This window comes from Strongylocentrotus purpuratus, unplaced genomic scaffold (assembly GCF_000002235.5).
Source record: "Strongylocentrotus purpuratus isolate Spur 01 unplaced genomic scaffold, Spur_5.0 spur5_scaffold_17, whole genome shotgun sequence".
NCBI lineage: Eukaryota > Metazoa > Echinodermata > Echinoidea > Camarodonta > Strongylocentrotidae > Strongylocentrotus > Strongylocentrotus purpuratus.
The window spans coordinates 6,579,902-6,605,070 of NW_022145602.1; the positions used below are offsets into that span (position 1 = coordinate 6,579,902).

The 25,169-nt window shown below is 36.2% G+C and overlaps 1 protein-coding gene across 1 annotated transcript; it reads right to left on the reverse strand.

Annotated features, from left to right (window-relative positions):
• Positions 1–245: 245 nt before the first annotated feature.
• LOC100891100 (carbohydrate sulfotransferase 3-like) lies at positions 246–1,475 on the reverse strand. Its single transcript, XM_003730632.2, has one exon. It carries the CDS (start codon positions 1,473–1,475, stop codon positions 246–248), a length of 1,230 nt encoding a protein of 409 aa, XP_003730680.2.
• Positions 1,476–25,169: the final 23,694 nt, after the last annotated feature.

A 25,169-nucleotide genomic window follows, 5' to 3' on the forward strand; every position in this document is an offset into this window, starting at 1 on the left:
TGATGCTCAGAAGCCCTATGTGAATGTGCAGCGCTTTGTCAACGTAAGGTTAAGGCGCTATAAAAAAAAATACATTTTGGAAGAGATAAAATTGGCTTGGTTGCAGAACTTGAGGATTTTAAATACGCATGTAATATCAATAATATCACAATAATTATGTGTATAAAGTCCTTCTTACATTCCTGCAGAGCTTTGGTGCTTTGTTGGACAATGTCATTTACCATGTGTCCTAGTAAAATTAACCATCAACTCTCTGGAAGTATCCTGGAGGAATTCGGTTCGTATCCCAGGAGTTGCAGGACATCCAGGCACTCCTTTAAGATTTGTCTCTCTTCCATAACTGTCAAGTCCTTCATCCACTTATTGGCTGTTTTGTGCGCATCCTTTGAAGTGGAAAATAAAGATGTGTCACTGGAGTTTGAATGGGTCATGTCATGGACAAACTTCTTGAGTTCTGGTTTGAGTGGCATCCCGATAAAGTTGTAAATCTTTTCAGCCTCTGTCAAAGGGGCTTTGGCGAAGTCCTCGTAAATAACAAGATGATATCGTCCTTGTAACCATGGAGGCAATGGGTCGGACGACCTCTTCGTGTTCTCCCTGATCCACTGGCACAACCCTCGAACTGTGGGGTTGTTATCGTTAATCTCTTGAACTGGGAGCATGTACTCTGGAATACCATCAAGGAGACCAAGCGGTTTAAGGCGGCCCAAGTTCGGGAAGAAAGGCCGTGCTTCAGCCACATTTTTCGAATAAGACTCAATGTTCATCAGGTAGTTTATTCTGGACGAGGCAGCTCCACGGGGATCACGAACAAGGTGGATAATTTTGAGATTGATACCGTCCTCAACCACCAGCGGCTTCAGAAGGTCTAGATCGGCGTGGATGATCTTCGTGGCTAGTCTACCTTTAAATTCCTTGCAAAAGTCCCCGAGAGCGCTTGCTGAGTGCAATCTGCAAGATGTACTGTTCAAACAGAGTCCTCTGTTCATGGTATATGAACCACCCCAATTACTTAAAATCTTCACATAGTCCGTTTTGAAATCGCACTTGGCGAAACCGCGAAGTATATCTCTGGCCATTTCTTTGTTTTCCGGAGTGTTCTGCCTTACATTCTTTAACTTCCTTAATTTCGTAGTTGGAAAGAGTGATTCGAAGATGTAGAAGAGTTCTAGATTCTGGTTGAAAAGCTCTCCAAGTACAGTGGATCCGAAACGCCATTGCGTCATGAGAATAATAAACGGAGGGGATTCATCCACTTTTGCAGATTTCCTGACATCACTCGTGCCCGTGATTGCTTCGAAAACTGGATTTTCTTTGACGGTGGTGGATGGGTTTGTCGAATATTGTAATTGTATCCCGAATAAAATACAAACACACAATGCAAGGACTGCCAAGGAGAAGCGTCCAACGCGACTTTTAGTAGCCAACGCTAAGGAAAGTTGACGGAAAAACACTGGCATGGTCTGGAAAGCCATTTCTAAATGCTTCAGCACAAAAATTCCCAATTGGTACAATGCCGAGCTTGGTCGCATCTGTTAAATAATATTTTTTAAATAATCGACTCACCGATCACATTTTGGTAGCCTAACTAATTTTCCCGTTCACAAAAATCAGCAAAGTTCAATATTGATTAGTTCCATGCACAGCCCGGTATTTAGAACGAACGGATACAGATGTGTCACTGCATGTAACCAGTGCAATGAACCGGCCGCGATTCTTTTAACGTGTGAAAAAAACCCATATCAAAACGTTTGGCGCTCAACAATGCATGGGCCCTATTGAATTTGAAGAAAATGCATCAGTCATGCTCACAAGAAATTACCTTTCCCGTAGCTCTGCGCAGCCGGTGTCGTTCCACCCGATCCCGGGGGGGGGGGGGGGGGGGGGGGGGGGCGGTCGTAATTTTTCCCACTTGAGCTCTGGACCCCAGTATGAACTCATATGCATACAGCCAATCAGAGCTCATCTCGTCGATAACAAGCTTTACGCGTGCTAAAGATTTTACAGATGCGAACGAAACAGTGTGAAGCTTTTTCTACACACAGACAGCGCCTTGTGCTTTACTTATACAGTGTAAATTTAAGTTTTATGTTCTTCCTTTGTTCTTTCTTTCTTTCTTTCTCTCTCTCTCTCTCTCTCTCTCCCTCTCTGTCTCTCTTCTTTTCCTCTATCCTCTATCTTCTTCTCTTTTACATTATTAGGTGGTCTGTTATCAACAGACCACCTATTGATTTCGTCAGAATTTTCTTTCTTTCTTTATTATTTATTTATTAGGTGGTCTGTCAATGACAGATCACCTATTGTTTTCGTCAGAATTTTCTTTCTTTATTATTATTATTCTTTATTTTTATTTATTTCTCCCCACTTTTTTGTGTAAAGGATAACTCAAGATCGGTTTAGTCAATTTCTTTCAATTTTGGGACGGTCATAGGTCATTGTCATGAGACGTGACAGCAACATTTTCAAGGTCATCAAGTCTTCATGACGTCATCCAGGCGCCATTTTGTGTTTTTTTTGGTACTTTTTACTCATGATCATATCTTCATAACGGAAAGGCATTTCTCATTCATATTTATCATGATTAAGGTCAATATCCGTCCGGTCAATTTCAGGTCAAAAAACGCGCGCGCATGCGTACGTCCGCGCGTCAGCGCGCGCGCAAAAAATAAAAATGCTCTAAATCGTTTAAAATTAATTTTCCATACGTTTCAGGCCATTTTAAGCATTTCGCAAAAAAACGCGCGCACGCACATGCGCGCGCGTTTTCGCGCGTAATTGCATCTTCCAACATAGAATCGCCAATTTTTTTCTGTCATCATATTTGGCACATTATTTCAAGCATTTTGATACCTTGTTCAACTTTTTATGCCCATTAATAACGGAATGAGAGTCCGTTTAAGATAATTACCGTGCGCGCGAGCTTTTGTAATACATAGCATACATGGGCAAAAACATGCCTATACAAAATCCATTGTAGCGCTTTAGGATGTAAGGTGACCCCAAGTTTTTTTTCATATTTTGATAGAGTATGAATCGGAGATATGATTTCATGTTTCATTTGACCCTCAATTAACTCATGACGTCATCATAATGGCCTCCGAACTCAAAATTTCAATTTTCATATTACGACGTCAGCAGATTTTTGGAAAATTGATTGTATCTCTGCAAATGTTGATCAATTTTCTTTCAAATTTTGATATGTTCTACCTTAGAATATTCTCTACAAATGCAGTCTCAACGATATTTCATTTTGACAAAGGCATCATGGCGTATTTTTGCGATTAAAGGAGGCATGTCAATTTTTCACATTTTGCGTGTATTCTCTATGGGACATGACTTTTTCTCAAAACTGGATTCTACATTCTTGTCTTTCGTGAGCAATATCTCCGTCGTTTGATCTTCGTTTACGCTGAGCTTTGAGTATGTTGTAGCTGAGAAAATATGCTATCGTAAGTGTGCCCTTTATTTTTCATTCAGATGCCGGGATCATGCTCATATTTCACTTACAAAGTGGGATTTGAGATTTCCATTTTTCGTTTACGTGTAATCTCTATGGGAAATGTTTTGGTATATCGGTAACGCACTTGACTTCCGACCTGGAGGTCCCTGGTTCGAGTCCGGGCGTCTCCAACAATCTTTTTTTTCACTTTTTTTTTCTTTTTGACCTTTCACTGTACCATCTCCTTTGAATAATAAAACACGTACAATCGCAAATAATGTAATAAACAACCATATTTCCTTTATTATTCCCCTATTATCACTTGATCCATTACTTTTCGCGTGTAATCCTTATAGGAGATGACTTTTTCTCAAATCTGGATTCTACATTCTTGTCTTTTGCGAGCAATATCGCCGTTATTTCGGCTTGATTTTTGTTGATTTTTGAGTATGTTGTAGCTGAGACTATATGCTATCTAAATGTTTTCTCATTTTTGTCAGTCTGATGTCATCATGGTCTGTTGATGATAATCATCAACATCATCATGATCATCATCATCATCATCGTCATCACAATTACTATCAAGATCATCATCATCATGATCATCATGACGATCATCATTGTTTACATGTCTATATAACTTCTCCCTTTCTCAAGATAGTAAATATTATAATCTATCATAAGACTTGAAGACAGACCACCTTATTCGTCCTCGTGACGAATTAAAGTCTAGTTTTTATTTATTTCTCCACTTTTTTGTGTATCTGATTTCTCAATATCCATCCACCCAATTTCTCTCAATTTTGACACAGTCATAGGTCATCATTATGAGACGTGACAGGAACATTTTCAAGGTCATCAAATTATCGTGACGTCATCCAGGCGCCATTTTGTGAAATCACATTTTCCATCATATCTTCATGACGCGTCATCAAAGGTCATTCATATTAATATAACATATACTTCAGGTCAAGGGTCAACAGGTTATGTCATCAAAGGTCACATAAAGGTCATGACGCGCGCGTATGTGCGCGTCAAAATTTAAAATTGCTCAAAATCACTTAACTACTAAAAGAGAGTACGAATCAGGTCATTTGAAGCATTTCAAAATTTTCCGTCCGTAAGTGTCCCCGCGCGCGTTGTGCGCGCTCACAGTGCGCGGAAAAGGTCAAATTCAAAATGTTTACATGATTTGGATTCCTCTTAACGTAATTGACAATTTACATTAATTTCAGTCACTCTTCATATTTCATAAGGCCGTGAGCGTGCGTCAAAGTTCAAAATCCGCGCGTACTGCTATGGGCAATATAATGCAAATTTGATCAAAAACATGCCATTTTAAAAATCGAAATAGCTCTTTAGATAGTCCATTGACCCCCAATTTTTATATCATGGTTGGAGAAAGCATGAGTTGGAGATATGATTTCATACCACCCTGACTCGTAAAAAGTGAAATAAAGTCATCATATTGGCATCTAAACTCAAACAAATGTATTTTGTTGATGACGTCATTTTTGTCTTTGTTTATTTGAGATTATCTCACTTATCGGTCATCGATCTTCTCCCAGATTTTGATATGTTGTAGCTGAGATAATTCTCTATCAGAAATATGCCATTTATTTTTCATTTAGATGACGTCATCATACTGAAATATTCGATAAAAGGCGACAATGCATAATTTGTCATATTTGCGTGTTATATCTATGGGAGGTCACTTTTTTCAAAACATGAATCTGCATGACAATGTGTTTTGACCAGTGTCTCGGTTGTTATTCAAAACAGTTTTCAACCAAATCTTAGTATGTTGTAGCTGAGACTATATGCTATCTAAATATTTTCTCATTTTTTCAATCAGATGTCAGGATCATGCTCATACTTATCATCGTCATCATCATCATCAATATCATCATCATCATCATCATCAATGTCACCATCATCATCATCATGGTCTGAAGATGATCATCATCAACATCATCATGATCATGATTATTATCATCATCATTAACATTATCGTTTTTATCATCATATAACATTATCATTATCATCATCATCATCATCACCTTTACTATCATAATCATCACCATGTTCATCATGATCATCATTGTTTACATGTCTATATAACTTCTCCCATTCTCAAATCTATCATAAGACTTAGACAGACCACCTTATTCGTCTTCGTGACGAATTAAATTCTAGTTAGGTGGTCTGTTATCAACAGACCACCTATTGATTTCGTCAGAATTTTCTTTCTTCTTTATTATTATTATTATTATTATTTATTTATTTTTATTTATTTCTTCACTTTTTTGTGTGTCGGATAACGTAAGATTGGTTATGTCAATTTGATTCAATTTTGGCACAGTCATAGGTCATTATCATGAGACGTGACAGAAACATTTTTAAGGTCATTAGGTTATCGTGACGTCATCCAGGCGCCATTTTGTGAAATCACGTTATCCATCATATCTTCATGATGCATCAGCAAAGGTCATTCATATTCATATCACTTATACTTTAGGTCAAGGGTCAACAGGTCATGTCATCAAAGGTCACATAAAGGTCATGACGCGCGCGTATGTGCGCGTCAAAATTTAAAATTGCTCAAAATTACTAAACTATTAAACGAGAGTACGAATCAGGTCATTTTAAGCATTTCAACATTTTCCGACCGTAAGTGTCCCCGCGCGCGGTGTGCGCGCTCACAGCGCGCGGAAAAGGTGAAGTTCAAAATGTTTACATGATTTGGATTCCTCTTAACGTAATTGACAATTTACATTAATTTCAGTCACTCTTCATATTTCATAAGGCCGTGAGCGTGCGTCAAAGTTCAAAATCCGCGCGTACTGCTATGGGCAATATAGTGCAAATTTGATCAAAAACATGCCATTTTAAAAATCGAAATAGCTCTTCAGATAGTCCATTGACCCCCAATTTTTATATCATGGTTGGAGAAAGCATGAGTTGGAGATATGATTTCATACCACCCTGACTCGTACAAAGTGAAATAAAGTCATCATATTGGCATCTAAACTCAAACAAATGTATTTTGTTGATGACGTCATTTTTATCTTTGTTTAACTTGAGATTATCTCACTTATTAGTTATCAATTTTCTCCCAGATTTTGATATGTTGTAGCTGAGATAATTCTCTATTAGAAATATGTTATTTATTTTTCATTTAGATGACATCATCATAGTGAAATATTCGATTAAAGGCGACAATGCATAATTTGTCATATTTGCGTGTTATGTCTATGGGAGGTCACTTTTTTCAAAACATGAATCTGCATGACAAGGTGTTTTGACCAGTATCTCGGTTGTTATTCAACAGTTTTCTCCCAAATTTCAGTACGTTGTAGCTGAGACTATTTGCTATTTAAATATTTCCTCATTTTTTTTAATCAGTTGTCAGGATCATGCTTATGCTCATCATCATCATTAACATTATCGTTTTTATCGTCATATAACATTATCATTATCATCATCACCTTTACTATCATGATCATCACCATGTTCATCATGATCATCATTGTTTACATGTCTATATAACTTCTTCCATTCTCAAATCTATCATAAGACTTAGACAGACCACCTTATTCGTCTTCGTGACGAATTAAATTCTAGTTATTATTATTATTATTTCTTTATTTTTATTTATTTCTTCACTTTTTTGTGTGTCGGATAACGTAAGATTGGTTACGTCAATTTGATTTAATTTTGGCACAGTCATAGGTCATTATCATGAGACGTGACAGGTACATTTTAAAGGTCATTAGGTTATCGTGACGTCATCCAGGCGCCATTTTGTGAAATCACGTTATCCATCATATCTTCATGATGCATCAGCAAAGGTCATTCATATTCATATCACATATACTTTAGGTCAAGGGTCAACAGGTCATGTCATCAAAGGTCACATAAAGGTCATGACGCGCGCGTATGTGCGCGTCAAAATTTAAAATTGCTCAAAATTACTAAACTATTAAACGAGAGTACGAATCAGGTCATTTTAAGCATTTCAAAATTTTCCGTCCGTAAGTGTCCCCGCGCGCGGTGTGCGCGCTCACAGCGCGCGGAAAAGGTCAAATTCAAAATGTTTACATGATTTGGATTCCTCTTAACGTAATTGACAATTTACATTAATTTCAGTCACTCTTCATATTTCATAAGGCCGTGAGCGTGCGTCAAAGTTCAAAATCCGCGCGTACTGCTATGGGCAATATAGTGCAAATTTGATAAAAAAACATGCCATTTTAAAAATCGAAATAGCTCTTCAGATAGTCCATTGACCCCCAATTTTTATATCATGGTTGGAGAAAGCATGAGTTGGAGATATGATTTCATACCACCCTGACTCGTACAAAGTGAAATAAAGTCATCATATTGGCATCTAAACTCAAACAAATGTATTTTGTTGATGACGTAATTTTTGTCTTTGTTTATTTGAGATTATCTCACTTATCGGTGATCGATTTTCTCCCAGATTTTGATATGTTGTAGCTGAGATAATTCTCTATCAAAAATATGTAATTAATTTTTCATTTGGATGACTTCATCATAGTTAAATATTCGATTTAAGACGACAATGCATAATTTGTCATATTTGCGTGTTATGTCTATGGGAGGTCACTCTTTTCAAAACATGAATCTGCATGACAAGGTGTTTTGACCAGTATCTCGGTTGTTATTCAACAGTTTTCTCCCAAATTTTAGTATGTTGTAGCTGAGACTATTTGCTATTTAAATATTTCGTTATTTTTCAATCAGATGTCAGGATCATGCTTGTGCTCATCATCATCATTAACATTATCGTTTTTATCATCATATAGCATTATCATTATCATCATCATCATCACCTTTACTATCATGATCATCATCATGGTCATCATGATCATCATTGTTTACATGTCTATATAACTTCTCCCATTCTCAATTCTATCATAAGACTTAGACAGACCACCTTATTCGTCTTCGTGACGAATTACATTTCTAGTTAGGTGGTCTGTTATAAACAGACCACCTATTGATTTCGTCAGAATTTTCTTTCTTCTTTATTATTATTATTATTATTATTTATTTATTTTTATTTATTTCTTCACTTTTTTGTGTGTCGGATAACGTAAGATTGGTTATGTCAATTTGATTCAATTTTGGCACAGTCATAGGTCATTATCATGAGACGTGACAGAAACATTTTTAAGGTCATTAGGTTATCGTGACGTCATCCAGGCGCCATTTTGTGAAATCACGTTATCCATCATATCTTCATGATGCATCAGCAAAGGTCATTCATATTCATATCACATATACTTTAGGTCAAGGGTCAACAGGTCATGTCATCAAAGGTCACATAAAGGTCATGACGCGCGCGTATGTGCGCGTCAAAATTTAAAATTGCTCAAAATTACTAAACTATTAAACGAGAGTACGAATCAGGTCATTTTAAGCATTTCAAAATTTTCCGACCGTAAGTGTCCCCGCGCGCGGTGTGCGCGCTCACAGCGCGCGGAAAAGGTCAAATTCAAAATGTTTACATGATTTTGATTCCTCTTAACGTAATTGACAATTTACATTAATTTCAGTCACTCTTCATATTTCATAAGGCCGTGAGCGTGCGTCAAAGCTCAAAATCCGCGCGTACTGCTATGGGCAATATAGTGCAAATTTGATCAAAAACATGCCATTTTAAAAATCGAAATAGCTCTTCATATAGTCCATTGACCCCCAATTTTTATATCATGGTTGGAGAAAGCATGAGTTGGAGATATGATTTCATACCACCTTGACTCGTACAAAGTGAAATAAAGTCATCATATTGGCATCTAAACTCAAACAAATGTATTTTGTTGATGACGTCATTCTTGTCTTTGTTTATTTGAGATTATCTCACTTATCAGTGATCAATCTTCTCCCAGATTTTGTTATGTTGTAGCTGAGATAATTCTCTATCAGAAATATGCCATTTATTTTTCATTTAGATGACGTCATCATAGTTAAATATTCGATTAAAGGTGACAATGCATAATTTGTCATATTTACGTGTTATGTCTATGGGAGGTCACTTTTTTCAAAACATGAATCTGCATGACAAGGTGTTTTAACCAGGATCTCGATTGTTATTCAATAGTTTTCTCCCAAATTTTAGTATGTTGTAGCTGAGACTATTTGCTATCTAAATATTTCCTCAATTTTTTTAATCAGTTGTCAGGATTATGCTTTTGCTCATCATCATCATTAACTTTGTCGTTTTTATCGTCATACAACATTATCATTATCATCATCATCATCACCTTTACTATCATGATCATCACCATGTTCATCATGATCATCATTGTTTACATGTCTATATAACTTCTCCCATTCTCAAATCTATCACTAAACTTAGACAGACCACCTTATTCGTCTTCGTGACGAATTAAATTCTAGTATTTTAATTGAATTTGTACAAAAACACAATTCAATTAAAATAAATTTGTGACCACTCTTTTGTGTGCACGATTACTCAAAATTGAACCGTCCAATTTCTTTCAAATTTGACACAGTCATAGGTCATCATCTTAAGACGTGACAGGAACATTTTCAAGTTCATCAATATATCGTGACGTCATCCAGGCGCCATTTTGTGAAGTGCTCTGAGAATCAACTCATGATCATATCTTCATAACCGTAAATCATTTCTCATTCATATTTATAACGATTATGGTCAATATCCGTCCGGTCAACTTAAGGTCAATTAACGCGCGCGTACGCGTCCGTCCGCGCGTCGGTGCGCGCAAAAATAAAAAATGCTCATAATCACTTTTTGATCAAAATAGAGTACGTTTTAGGCCATTTCAAGCATTTAGAAAATTTTGCGTGCGCACACCTTTCCGCGCACATAAATTTGCGCGCACGTTTTTGTTCGTAATGGTCGAACGCAACCTTAAATCATCATTTTTTGTCTATCATAGTATTTCCCATTTTTTTCCGAACAATTTGATACCATGTTTATCTCTTTATGACCATTAATAAGGAAATGAGCGTCCGTTTAAGGTAAATGTCTGTGCGTGCGAGCTCTTGTAATACATAGCATATATGGTCAAAAACATGCCTATACGAAATGCATTATAGCTCTTTAGGATGCAAGTTGACCCCACATTTTTTTGCGTGTCAAACTCGTGAGAAATAATCGAGCCAGTTGTAAATAACATCGCGCACCAGCTGCTTGTGACAATGACAATGTATATTACGCGTATAACAAAATGCGAACCATGCACGAACTCTATTGTGATGTCACAATCAGACCCTTGGCACACTGTTTGCAGTGTATCGAAAATTCGTCAAGCACTGGATGCACAGTGCTTGTTTGACGATGTTTTTGCAACTTCTAATGCTAGGAAATCCTGTGGAGTGTAGGCTACATAATTTATAAGATAGTAATTTATAATTGATAAGATAGTATAATATAGTAAGAGTTTCTTGTTTGCTCTAGATATCTGATGTGGTTAATAATAGTAATATTTACTGCCTAATTCAGGGCAATACGACTTGCCATATATCATCCTCACCTTAGGTTCGGGCGATATACGTCGTATTGCCCAGAAGGCAGTCAATATTACTTAATTATGCATCATCATGATAATTGCTCAATATTTCGTTCATCAGTTCAGGTAATCAGTTTAGTTCAGTTCATCCGTTTAGCTCATCAATTCAGTTCATTTTACATCAGTTCAATTTATCAGTCCATCAGGTTATCAGTACTTCATTCATCAATTCATATCTTAATACAATAAATACATCATTTTACATTAACATAATTTCATGGGGTAATTAAATTGAAGATGAGCATGATCATAAGAATTGAAGACAGACCACCTAATTCGTCCCCATGACGAATTAAATTTCTAGTTATTATTATTATTATTATTTATTTTTATTTATTTTCACACTTTTTTGTTAACAGGATAACTCAAGATCAGTTTAGTCAATTTCGTTCAATTTTGGCACAGTCATAGGTCATTGTCATGAGACGTTAGAGTAACATTTTCAAGGTCATCAAGTTTTCATGACGTCATCCAGGCGCCATTTTGTGTTTTTTTTGGTACTTTTTACTCATGATCATATCTTCATAACGGAAAGGCATTTCTCATTCATATTTATCACGATTAAGGTCAATATCCGTCCGGTCAATTTCAGGTCAGAAAACGTGCGCGCATGCGTACGTCCGCGCGTCATCGCGCGCGCAAAAAATAAAAATGCTCCAAATCGTCTCAAATTTTTTTTGCATACGTTTCAGGCCATTTTAAGCATTTTGCAAAAAACGCGCGCACGCACATGCGCGCGCGTTTTCGCGCGTAATGGCATTTTGCAACAAAAAATCGCCAAATTTTTTATGTCACCATATTTGGCACATTTTTTCAAGCATTTTGATACCTTGATCACCTTTTTCTGACCATTAATAACGGAATGAGCGTCCGTTTAAGATAATTTCCGTGCGTGCGAGCTCTTGTAATACATAGCATACATGGGCAAAAACATGCCTATACAAAATCCATTGTAGCGCTTTAGGATGGAAGATGAACCCAATTTTGTTTTCATATTTTGATAGAGTATGAATTGGAGATATGATTTCATGTCTCATTTGACCCTCAATTAACTCATGACGTCATCATAATGGCCTCCCAACTCAAAATTTCAATTTGCATATTATGACGTCAGCAGATTTCTTGAAAATTGATTGCATCTCTGTAAATATTGATCAATTTTCATCCAAATTTTGATATGTTTTAGCTGAGACAATTCCCTACAGATGCAGTAGACACAAATTTTCATTTTGACGAAAGCATCATGGCGTATTTTTGCGATTAAAGGAGGCATGTCAATTGTTTACATTTTGCGTGTATTCTCTATGGGACATGACTTTTTCTCAAAACTGGATTCTACATCCTGTCTTTTGCGAGCAATATCTCCGTCGTTTTAGCTTTGTTTACGCTGAACTTTGAGTATGTTGTAGCTGAGACAATAAGCTATCACAAGTGTGCCCTTTATTTTTCGATCAGATGCCGGGATCATCCTCATATTTCAATTACAAAGTGGGATTTGTGCATTCCATTTTCCGTTTACGTGTAATCTCTATGGGAAATGTTTTGGTATATCGGTAACGCACTTGACTTCCGACCTCGAGGTCCCTGGTTCGAGTCCGGGCGTCTCCAACAATTTTTTTCTTCACTTTTTTTTCTTTTTGACCATTCACTCTACCATCTCCTTTGAATATTAAAACACGTACCATCGCAAATAATGTAATAAACAACCATATTTACTTTATTATTACCCTATTATCAATAGATCCATTACTTTTTGCGTGTAATCCTTATTGGAGATGACTTTTTCTCAAATCTGGATTCTACATTCTTGTCTTTTGCGAGCAATATCGCCGTTATTTCGGCTTGATTTTTGTTGATTTTTTAGTATGTTGTAGCTGAGACTATATACTATCTAAATGTTCTCTCATTTTTTTCAGTCTGATGTCATCGTGGTCTGTTGATGATAATCATCAACATCATCATGATCATCATCATCATCATCGTCATCACCATTACTATCAAGATCATCATCATCATCATGATCATCATTGTTTACATGTCTATATAACTTCTCCCTTTCTCAATATAGTAAATATTATAATCTATCATAAGACTTGAAGACAGACCACCTAATTCGTCCCCATGACGAATTAAATGTCTAGTATTTTAATTGAATTTGTACAAAAACACAATTCAATTAAAATAAATTTGTGACCTCTTTTTTGTGTGCACGATTGCTCAAAATTGAACCGTCCAATTTCTTTTAAATTTGACACAGTCATAGGTCATTGTCTTAAGACGTGACAGGAACATTTTCAAGTTCATCAAAATATCGTGACGTCATCCAGGTGCCATTTTGTGAAGTACTCTAAAATACAACTCATGATCATATCTTCATAACCGTAATTCATTTCTCATTCATATTTATAACGATTAAGGTCAATATCCGTCCGGTCAACTTAAGGTCAATAAACGCGCGCGTAAGCGTACGTTCGCGCGTCGGTGCGCGCAAAAATAAAAAATGCTCAAAATCACTTTTTGATCAAATTAGAGTACGTTTTAGGCCAATTCAAGCATTTCGAAAATTTTGCGTGCGAACACCTTTGCGCGCGCATAAATTTGCGCGCACGTTTGTGTTCGTAATGGTCTTACGCAACCTAGAATCGCCTTTTTTGTCTACCATAGTATTGCCCATTTTATTCCGAACAATTTGATACCATGTTTATCTCTTTATGACCATTAATAACGAAATGAGCGTCAGTTTAAGGTAAATGTCTGTGCGTGCGAGCTCTTGTAATACATATCATATATGGGCAAAAACATGCCTATACGAAATACATTATTAACTGTATAGACAAAAATATGGCTCGATCTGAAAAGTCAACGGCAAAATGCGTGTGAAACTAGTGAGCAATAATTGACCCAGTTGTACATTTCATCGCGCACCAGCTGCTGGTGACAATGACAATACGTGTATAACAAAATGCGCACTATGCCCGAACTCCATTGTGACGTAACAATCACACCCTAGGCAAACTGATTGCAGTGTATCGAAAATTCGTCAGCATATTTTTAGAAAATTGATTGTATCTCTGTAAATGTTGATCAATTTTCTTCCAAATTTTGATATGCTTTAGCTGAGACAATTTTCAACAAATGTTGTTACCACGATTTTTCATTTTGACAAAAGCATCATGGCGTATTTTTGCGATTAAAGGAGGCATGTCAATTTTTCACATTTTGCGTGTATTCTCGATAGGACATGACTTTTTCTAAAATCTGGATTCTACATTCCTGTCTTTTGCGAGCAATATATCGACATTATTTCTGCTTGGATTATGTTGATTTTCGAGTATGTTGTAGCTGAGACTATATGTTATCTAAATCACATTCTTCCAATAAGATTCGAGGATCACGCTCATGATCATCATCATTGTCTTAATGATGATAATCATTCCATCAACATCATCATGATCATCATAATCATCATCATTGTCATCATCATCATCATCGTCATCATCATCACCATTATCATCATCATCATGACCAGTATCATCACCATCATGATTATCAATATCGTCATCATGACAATCATGATCATGATCAAGTAGTTCATTTTTATAATACTTTGTGTCATGTTCATTAGGACTAGTTATTTTGATATTTGTTTGCATTAAATTTGATCATGATCATTATGCATTCATCATGATAATTTCTCAATATTTCGTTCATCAGTTCAGCTCATCAGTTTAGTTCAGTTCATCAGTTTATTCTTTAAGCTCATCGATTCAGTTCATTTCACAAATGTTAAATCTATCAGTTCATCAGTTCATCAGTACTTCATTAATTAATTCATATCTTAATACATCATTTTACATTAACATAAGTTTATTGGGTAATTCAATTGAAGATGAGCTTGATCATGAGAATTGAAGACAGACCACCTTATTAGGTGGTCTGTCAATGACAGATCACCTATTGTTTTCGTCAGAATTTTCTTTCTTTCTTTATTTATTTATTATTATTATTATTTATTTTTATTTATTTCTTCACACTTTTTTGTTCACAGGATAACTCAAGATCGGTTCAATCAATTTCCTTCAATTTTGGCACAGTCATAGGTCATTGTCATGAGACGTGACAGTAACATTTTCAAGGTCATCAAATTTTCATGACGTCATCCAGGCGCCATTTTGTGTTTTTTTTGGCACTTTCAACTCATGATCATATCTTCATAACGGAAAGGCATTTCTTATTAATATATATCACGATTAAGGTCAATATCCGTCCGGTCAATTTCAGGTCAAAAAACGCGCGCGCATGCGTACGTCCGCGCGTCAGCGCGCGCGCAAAAAATAAAAATGCTCAAAATCGTCTCAAATTCATTTTGCATACGTTTCAGGCCATTTTAAGCATTTTGCAAAAAAACGCGCACACGCGCATGCGCGCACGTTTTCGCGGGTACTGGTATTTTTCAACATAGAATCGCCAATTTTTCTCTGTCATCATACTTGGCACATTTTTTCAAGCATTTTGATACCTTGTTCACCTTTTTCTGACCATTAATAACAGAATGAGCGTCCGTTTAAGATAATTTCCGTGTGTGCGAGCTCTTGTAATACATAGCATACATGGGCAAAAAACATGCCTATACAAAATCCATTGTAGCGCTTTAGGATGGAAGGTGAACCCAATTTTTTTCCATATTTTGATAGAGTATGAAATGGAGATATGATTTCATGTCTCATTTGACCCTCAATTAACTCATGACGTCATCATAATGGCCTCCCAACTCAAAATTTCAATTTGCATATTATGACGTCAGCATATTTCTGGAAAATTGACTGTATCTCTGTAAATATTGATCGATTTTCTTCCAAATTTTGATATGATCTAGCTGAGACAATTCACTACAAATGCAGTCACCACAAAATTTCATTTTGACAAAGGTATCATGGCGTATTTTTGCGATTAAAGATGGCATGTCAATTTTTCACATTTTGCGTGTCTTATCTATGGGACATGACTTTTTCTCAAAACTGGATTCTACATCCTGTCTTTTGCGAGCAATATCTCCGTCGTTTTAGCTTTGTTTTCGCTGAGCTTTGAGTATGTTGTAGCTAAGACAATAAGCTATCGTAAGTGTGCCCTTTATTTTTCGATCAGATGCCGGGATCATGCTCATATTTCACTTACAAAGTGGGATTTGTGAAATCTATTTTCCGTTTACGTGTAATCTCTATGGAAATGTTTTGGTATATCGGTAACGCACTTGACTTCCGACCTCGAGGTCCCTGGTTCGAGTCCGGGCGTCTCCAACAATTTTTTTTCTTCACTTTTTTTTCTTTTTGACCTTTCACTCTACCATCTCCGTTGAATATTAAAACACGTAGAATCGCAAATAATGTAATAAACAACCATATCTACTTTATTATTACCCTATTATCACTTGATCCATTACTTTTGGCGTGTAATCCTTAAGGGAGATGACTTTTTCTCAAATCTGGATTCTACATTCATGTCTATTGCGAGCAATATCGCCGTTATTTCAGCTTGATTTTTGTTGATTTTTGAGTATGTTGTAGCTGAGACTATACGCTATCTAAATGTCCCCTCATTTTTTCAATCAGATGTCATCAATGGTCTGTTGATAATGATCATCAACATCACCATGATCATCATCATCGTCATCACCATAACTATCAAGATCATCATCATGATCATCATCATGATCATCATTCTTTACATGTCTATATAACTTCCACCTTTTTCAATATAGTAAATATTGAATTAAAGATGAGCATGAACATAGGAATTGAAGACAGACCACCTAATTCGTCCCCATGACGAATTAAATTTCTAGTTCTTTCTTTTCTTCTCGTATTTCTGAGTGTGACATGCGTTACCCCCACGTGTGACATCACACATAAATGCCAGTTGGAGATTCCCCATCTAATTACATGTATTGATCTCGATTTAAAAAAAAATAATAACATTCTCATTCATTCTATTTCCGATATTTCTACTTACACTAATCTCCAATTTAAAAAAAATCGTCTACTTTCTCTCAAGACAACATTATATAAAGGATTCATTAATGCAATACAAGGCTATCTTGCGAGTCATCTCTCAATTTCAAAAACTTCTTGCTTTCCTCATCTCTCACTCTCCCTTGCTTTAATATTCCTCGTTACTTCCTTCCAATTGAGCTCCAACTTAATTGATTTCTCCATATATTCCAGTTTATGCACTGTATCTATTCTCCAACTACAGGTATATAGATGCAAATATTACTCAAAATCCATACTATAAATCACACTCAGGATACGGCCAATTGACGAGAATTGCTTCGTATTTTATTCTATATAATTTATTCTATATTTTATATGTATCAGTAATATAGGGTTTTACAGTGGCTATGGTGGTGAGATTTCTAGGTAATGTGTTGATGTGTTTGTTAAAATGTATTACCATGGTGCACCTTCCTGGTTAAAAAGATATATTTGTACGTACTGTACATGTATTAACGTAAGTTCATGCCTTTACATACCACAGTAGAAATCAAATATTTAATATTTGATGCAGAATAATATTAATATTTGAAGATAAGAAACACAGACAGGTTCCATAACCATTTAAGTGTTTCAAGACAAAGTCCAGCCAGGGACGTGATAGAGATGGACTGGAATCAAGCCGCTCTCCATTGATCCCATGCTCCAAGCTGCCGAAAAGTTTGCGCTTATCTACAACTGTTGACCAGGTGGTGAGATAAAAGAAGGCATGAAATTTCAGAAGTTAGAATTCCTACATCAGAAAATGGTATCACAGCAACTGTTGGCTGTCCCTTTCAATGATTTCTCATCCATTGTTGAATGTGTAAAGAGTAGAACAAGCGAATATAAACTTGTGTAATTTCATCCTTTTTCCAACTGCAAAAGACACGCGAAAACACGCATTAGCAAACTTAAAGTTATCGAAGATTGTAAATCATGGATTACATAACGGGACATTAAAACATGCACAAATTAGTCCATTATCCTAAAATATTGAATTTTTGTCAGGATCTAATTTTTCTTTTACCAAATTAAAAAAATTGTTTGAATCTCTTTTCCCAATACAATCCCTATATAAAGTTTATAATTTACACTGAAATTTTGCTGGTAATTTAATATTTTGTAATAAATGTGAAACTGGTGCCTGGCCTCCAAAATTCACCGCAGAGGAAGCGCGGCTCAGAGCTTAAATTTGTTAAATCTATTACATTCAGGTTGGAAGAAAGACAAATAAACTTGAACTTGAACCTGAACTTGAACATTGACCAATCAAAACGAGTCTTATATGATTGGAAACATAACATTGCATAGAAAAAAAGATTTTCTCAACCTTTTCTACCATACAAATTATGAGAGGGCGGTATGCCAAATTGTGACATGGTAATAGCGAGCTTTCGATTTTAGGCATCCGACGTCGGGTACTACGCGTGACGTCATATTTGTCCCCTGCGCATGCGTGAGCTTCTGGGCCCACGTTCCCTTCCAAATCACCCGACGGGAGTCGGGGGCAATTTCCGTGAATCGCCGTCGCCTTGAAAACGTCAACGTGAGTGTAGTTTCATCACCTTCTTTTATGTTATTCTTTGTTTTTATTATTCTATTATTTCGTCTTGCTATCTTTTGTTTCTTCTTCTATCATCTTTTCTTATCTCATTCTTTGTTTTATCATTCTATCACTTTCTCTTTCTGTCTTTCCTTATGTTTCTTTGTTTCTTCCTTCTATATCACCTTCTCTTATGTTATTCTTTGTTTTTATCATTCTATATCTTCCTCTTTCTATCTTTCCTTATGTTATTCTTTGTTTCTTCCTTCTATCACCTTCTCCTATGTTCTTCTTTGTTTCTATCATTCTATCACTTTCTGTCTCTCCTTATGTTGTTCTTTGTTTCTTCCTTCTATCACCTTCTCCTATGTTCTTCTTTGTTTCTATCATTCTATCACTTTCTGTCTCTCCTTATGTTGTTCTTTGTTTCTTCCTTCTATCACCTTCTCCTATGTTCTTCTTTGTTTCTATCATTCTATCACTTTCTGTCTCTCCTTATGTTGTTCTTTGTTTCTTCCTTCTATCACCTTCTCCTATGTTCTTCTTTGTTTCTATCATTCTATCACTTTCTGTCTCTCCTTATGTTGTTCTTTGTTTCTTCCTTATATTACCTTCTCCTATGTTCTTCTTTGTTTCTATCATTCTATCACTTTCTGTCTCTCCTTATGTTGTTCTTTGTTTCTTCCTTCTATCACCTTCTCTTATGTTATTCTTGTTTTTATTATTTCCTCTTCCTATCCTTTGTCTATTCTTCTTGTTCTTTTTTGTTTTATCATTTTAACTTTCTATTTATGTGATTCTCATGTTATTCTGAATTTATTACCTGATTTAATCACCTGATCTAAAAAAAAATTGGTCACGTGACCGACGAAAGCACCGACGTCAAAAAGCGAGAGCACTGCCGCGAAGGGAACGGACGTGAGCTGCGCAACGTCTCCACGCTCCAGTACTTCGTAGTAGCCGACGTCGGGTCCCTAAATCGAAAGCTCGCTAATAAAGCTCTGTCGCCCGACCCGTTGATTTTACACAGCAAACGTGCTGAAATTAACAGCTTTTTGACTACCTTATCAAATAAAACACATTAGTCAATCATAATGAAATCTTAATTTGTTTGCTTTACTAGAAAGAACATATTCTTTGTCGTATTATACTAGTCATTCTATGATTAAATAACAGAGTGGACAGATATTACTAATTTTCAAGCTGCTGTTTTATTTCATACGATAAACTATATATTCAACATGAAAAACGATATTACAGAGAAGGTTTACCATACATAACACGAGAGTATGGTTACCTCGATAGATTCCAGGTGATATAGGAATCAATATGTAACGGTGCCAAATTAGACCATTGAACAAAAAGTAATACACCAGGGGTTGTAACCTTATTTTGATTTTTATTGTGTTTTGTTTTAGAGAGCAAGACATTTCACAAAAACGGGTCATAAAAATAAGGTTACATTTTGAGTACATTGTGTACAAATTTTAAAAGGCAAAAAGGGCATTTCTTTGCTGAAAAGGTTCTTAGAGTCGCAAACGATCACGTGTAACTGTTATATCTTTGAAGATGAAATTACACCACCAGGTTACTATATCGATTCAATTTAACTGACAATTTAATTACAAAATATTTGTGTTCCATTCTGGAACCTATACAAGCTTTGCTTCTTAATAGGTTCCCCACCTTTAACAATATTATTCTATGTTACATGCATACCATTGTTTTATGATGCATTCTCTTGTTAATGTGGAACAACAAAACAAACAAACAAAAAAGCCTATGATAAATATTATAAATTAAAATAGTAAGAAATGCTGATATTACTGCATACAAAATACCTGTCTAAACGAAGGTGTCTGATTTGATTATCCACACACAAGTTCTACACATTGAATAAACAAACGATTTTAACAGAAATAGAAGAGGAGATATTATGAAAAACAGTCATATTAGATTAAAAAATTCTACATTATTGTTTTCAAAGTGGTACGTAGCTGGAATTTCTAAAGTAAAACCCTTGAGCTTCTGGGGGCTCCGCCCGCTGGATCCCACGCCAATCAGTGTCCTGCCAGTGTCACAAATAAGGTATAAAAATATGTTCATCTGACCGTAATCGAATGCCTAAAACCCCTGAGCTTCCGGGAGATCTGCCCCCTGGACCCCGTCTTGGGCCCAAAGACGGACCCCTGGATTCTAATATGACGGTAATTTAATGCCTAAAACCCCTGAGCTTCTGGAGTTTCTGCACCCTCGACCCCACCAGGGGCCCTAAGGCGGGCCCCTGAATGCTTATCTGACCGTAATTTATCAAAGGTATCAAAATATGTTCATCTGACCGCATACGCGTAGCCATGGGGCGGTTTCTTTCTCTAATGATTTAATGAAACGTAACAGCTTCGGCGCTTCGCGCGGGAGGGGGGGGGGGGGGGGGAGGATAAACTGAATTCAGACGAGGTTTTTTTCAAGAACGGTAAAGCGAATCGTCTTCTTTTTTATGATAATTTAATGAAACGTCAAAGCTTCGGCGCTTTGCGGAGGAGGGAGGGGGAAATCGCCCCTCCCTGCACCCCTCCCCCGACTACGTCAATGCTGGTCACCATTACGTACCGATATTTGGCTCGCATAACAGAAAACCCAAATTATTGTTCTGCTTCTAATGAAGCTAACTTAATATCAGGGTGGACTTCTCCTCCCTGTATTCAATAATGAGCTGAAAAGTGTAATCTATTCCTTTTTCCATTAGACCATTTTTCTTCAACATGTCTCAGCAACAATTTGTTTATATTCTGTCAGCAAAATAAACAAACATTTAAAATATATACATGGCGTCTATAGGTTTTGTTTATTAACAAAAAATTAAAAAGTTAAGCAAAACGTTGTTTGAATATAAAGCTAAAATCTGACCGAACGTTGCCTGCCCCAGATATCGATTTGCACAATCATGGATTGTATGTACTAATTCCAATCATGTTTTCACTCCGATGGATTGATTATACTCCTTAGCATATAAAACAAGCTACAATACAAAACACCGTTTGGAATAGTAGAATTGTAAACAGGTTATGTTGGGTCCTTGATTATGTGCATGACAATCAAACCTTTCTGATTATCATAATAATTAAAACACCATATGGAATTGAATCTTAAACAGGTAACCTTGGGTCCTTGATTATGTGCATGACAATCAAACCTTTCTGATTATCATAATAGTTAAAACACCATAAGGAATAGAATCGTAAACAGGTGACCTTAGTTTCTTGATTAGTGCACGGCAATCAAACCTTTCTGATTATCATAATAATTAAAACACCATATGGAATATAATCGTAAACAGGTGACCTTAGGTTCTTGATTAGTGCACGACAATCAAACCTTTCTGATTATCATAATAGTTTAAACACCATATGGAATAGAAACGTAAACAGGTAACCTGAGTTTCTTGATTATGTGCATAGCGATAAAAACTTCATGATTATAATAATACTAAAAACACCTTTGTTTTACAATCTTTTAGGTGCTCTTCAAAAAAAAGATTTGAGATAATTAAGGTAAAAGTAATTATAGTATAATTGTACAGGTTTATGCACAGAAATATTCAAATTCATTGAATTGAAAGAGTGAATAAGCAGGCTAAGATAATGAGAGTATTATGGAAAGCATATTATCTAGGTACTCTAAAATACAAAGACTCTCCGGAGTCATACATTTTCCACAATAGAAATTTTTAGTTATTTTGTGAAAAATTGTTGGACACCAGTGGTGGATCCAGGGGGGGGGGGGGGGGCCCTGAGCGAATTATCGGCCGGCACGATTTTCAAATTTTCGGGAGCAAAAAAATAAATAAATTAGTGCTCACTACCCCCCTCCCCCTCCCCCCTATGCGAATTATTGGCCGGCTGTTTCGCCGCTAAATATTTTCTCACGAATTGGGCCCCCTCCCCTGCCGCGGGCTGGATCCGCCCCTGATTATGATTGCGATACGGCTATAAGACCAAATCATCGCCTGAAAATATGATAACATTTTTGTTGCTGTTGCATGGTGTTGTCAGTGTACAATTTTCAATGTGCAAAATTATTGTTCAGCCATGCGTGCCGCCAAACTATCAAAGTCTTTTACAAGTGTTGTAGGGCGAGCCGGTGTCACAAAATCATTCTCGATGAATATATTGTATTAAAATCACTTCTTCAACAGTTTTTCAACAGAAAGTATCACAGATTCATTATCAGCTGACGTTGGATGGAATGTTTCCAATTGGAGGTTGGCGTACAGGGATGTCTTTTGCAAATATATGGTGATGGTGTTAGGCGCCAGTATCGCAAAAACTATTTTCAAGGAAGGTTGGGCTAGTGCAGCTAGGCCTACTATTTAGGGCACTATACTCCAGCGTTGTTCAACAGAAACGTAAATAATTTATTACTCTTTCTTGAACAATAACTGGCGTCAGAGATATGGGGTCTCCTACAGGAAAAGAAGTTTCTAATTGGAAGTGGGGCTATATCATTGTCCTCAGCAAGGCCACGATGTGCTTCTTGGGATACGGCGTCGGCAAGTCTTTCGGCGTGCTCATCCCCGAGATCGTCGACCGTCTCGATGCCAGTTATGCCAGTGTCGGATTGGTTTGTAGCTTGCCTGCTTCGATCATGATGTTATCGGGTAAGTTATTGTCAAATTACATTTTCATAATAGTGATTTTGTTGTTCCAGAGAGAGAGAGAGAGAAAGACAAACAAAGGGAAAAGACGATGTATCGTTAATGGTTAAATTGTTAAAATCATATTTACATTGGAACACAATCATATCAACGGAATCGTAGGAACAGGCCCGTATGCATAGCAAATCATAATCATGGAATATGCCCATAGAAGTGGTCTGGGTGGAGGCCGACATGCTTTTGTTAACTGACTTAATCTACCGTATTAATAACAGGATTTAAAGGTACTATATATGTCCCATTTGCAGCCAACATCAAATTCTGTAGAACTTTGCAGGAATTATGAATATGTCACGTATGACCTATCTGTGAAATTCAAACATTAGCAGTGTTCTAGTATTAAAATTATGCAAGGAAACCCGTTTACTTTCTAGACTTCACTGTTGGACACTATTGAGTGAATGACTGACTTAATTTTTCTTTAGTAATAACATTAATGAGCTGTATCTACATCAATAACCCACTTCTTGAAATAGCCCAAATTAATATAAAATAATACGTAGGGCCGTGCATCTCAGATTTAACATTGTTAAACGATCCCTTTAATACATAGTCATTTGTTTGCTTTTTTGCAGGTCCTGTTATCACCTTCATCCTAGTGCGATATAATCATCGATTGGTGGCCATGTTCGGCGGAATAATATGCGCCGTTGGTCTAGGAGCATGCGCATTTGCAACCAGCACCATAGTGTTTGGTCTATGTCTGGCGTTTTCGGGTAAGTTATCACACAAGAGGACTCGCGGGGCGGAGGGGGAATCGAAGGGGCGGCTCCCTGTTTAGAAAAAAAAATTAAAAGAGAGCGAAAAATCAATAATTTTACATGCAGCATACAACAGGAGATTTTAAAAATGACAAGATATATACAAGAAAATAACATAAAGTACTACAAACAAAACGAAGCATGTCTGCTGGAGGGGGTAGCATCCAAAACAGTTATACCTATCTGAAAATACAAAACTAGGTTTACTACAAAATAAATATATATATATAAGTAGGAATATCATCCCATTGTTAAGAATACTGATAAATTTCTTTGACTTTGACTTAAAAAACTTTAGGTTTGAGATGTTTTAATTTGCATTGAATTCCACTGCATAGGTCCATTGTTAATTTTTGTTTTTCCAAATCTCCGAAATTATGGGGTACGTATAGATGACAAGGAAAAGTCTTTGGTATTCCTGGCCCCCGGTTGCATAAAACTTACAATTGATGGTAACTTTTGCCATCACACTACCATGGCAAAATTTATTCAACGCGGATCTGGTATATTGTAAAAGGAATATATGACATTACTATACAAGGTAAATAATTTAATAAAGACATCCCAGATTGAATAGTTAATAATACGTTTTTTTCTTCAAAGTACTTAAAGAAAAATCTGTCTATATGCTATTTTCGTAATGTAATTAAATTAAATGAAATAATATTTGTTAAGTGCGTTATTACAGATTATTTCAATCACCCGTTACGAATAATTGTATTTCAATTGTCAGAATGCTAATTTTTTGTAAAATTAATCGTTGCTAGGTTGGACATTCATAATGGCTTTTCCTACCTAACAACGCGTAATGTATGCAATTCACATTCTGACTATTGAAATAAAATTATTCATAACAGCTAAATGAAACAATTTGTAGCATGGCACTTAACAAAGATATATGGATTAAATTTGATTAAATTAGAAAAATGACTTTTGACTGAATAGTGTTTCTATGACAGAGCGAACAATGGTCAAAAGATCAGTCATGTTCACTGATGTGAACATTCCTCGTTACGGAAACCTCCCACTGTCCTCCAAAAACGTCCATTTCCCTAAGTGGTATTGAAAAACACTGTTAAGCTTTAAAGAATTTCATT

Bases quoted from the DNA above. Each gene is read 5' to 3' on its own strand.
- LOC100891100 (XM_003730632.2), bottom strand. From the start codon at position 1,475: ATGGCTTTCCAGACCATGCCAGTGTTTTTCCGTCAACTTTCCTTAGCG.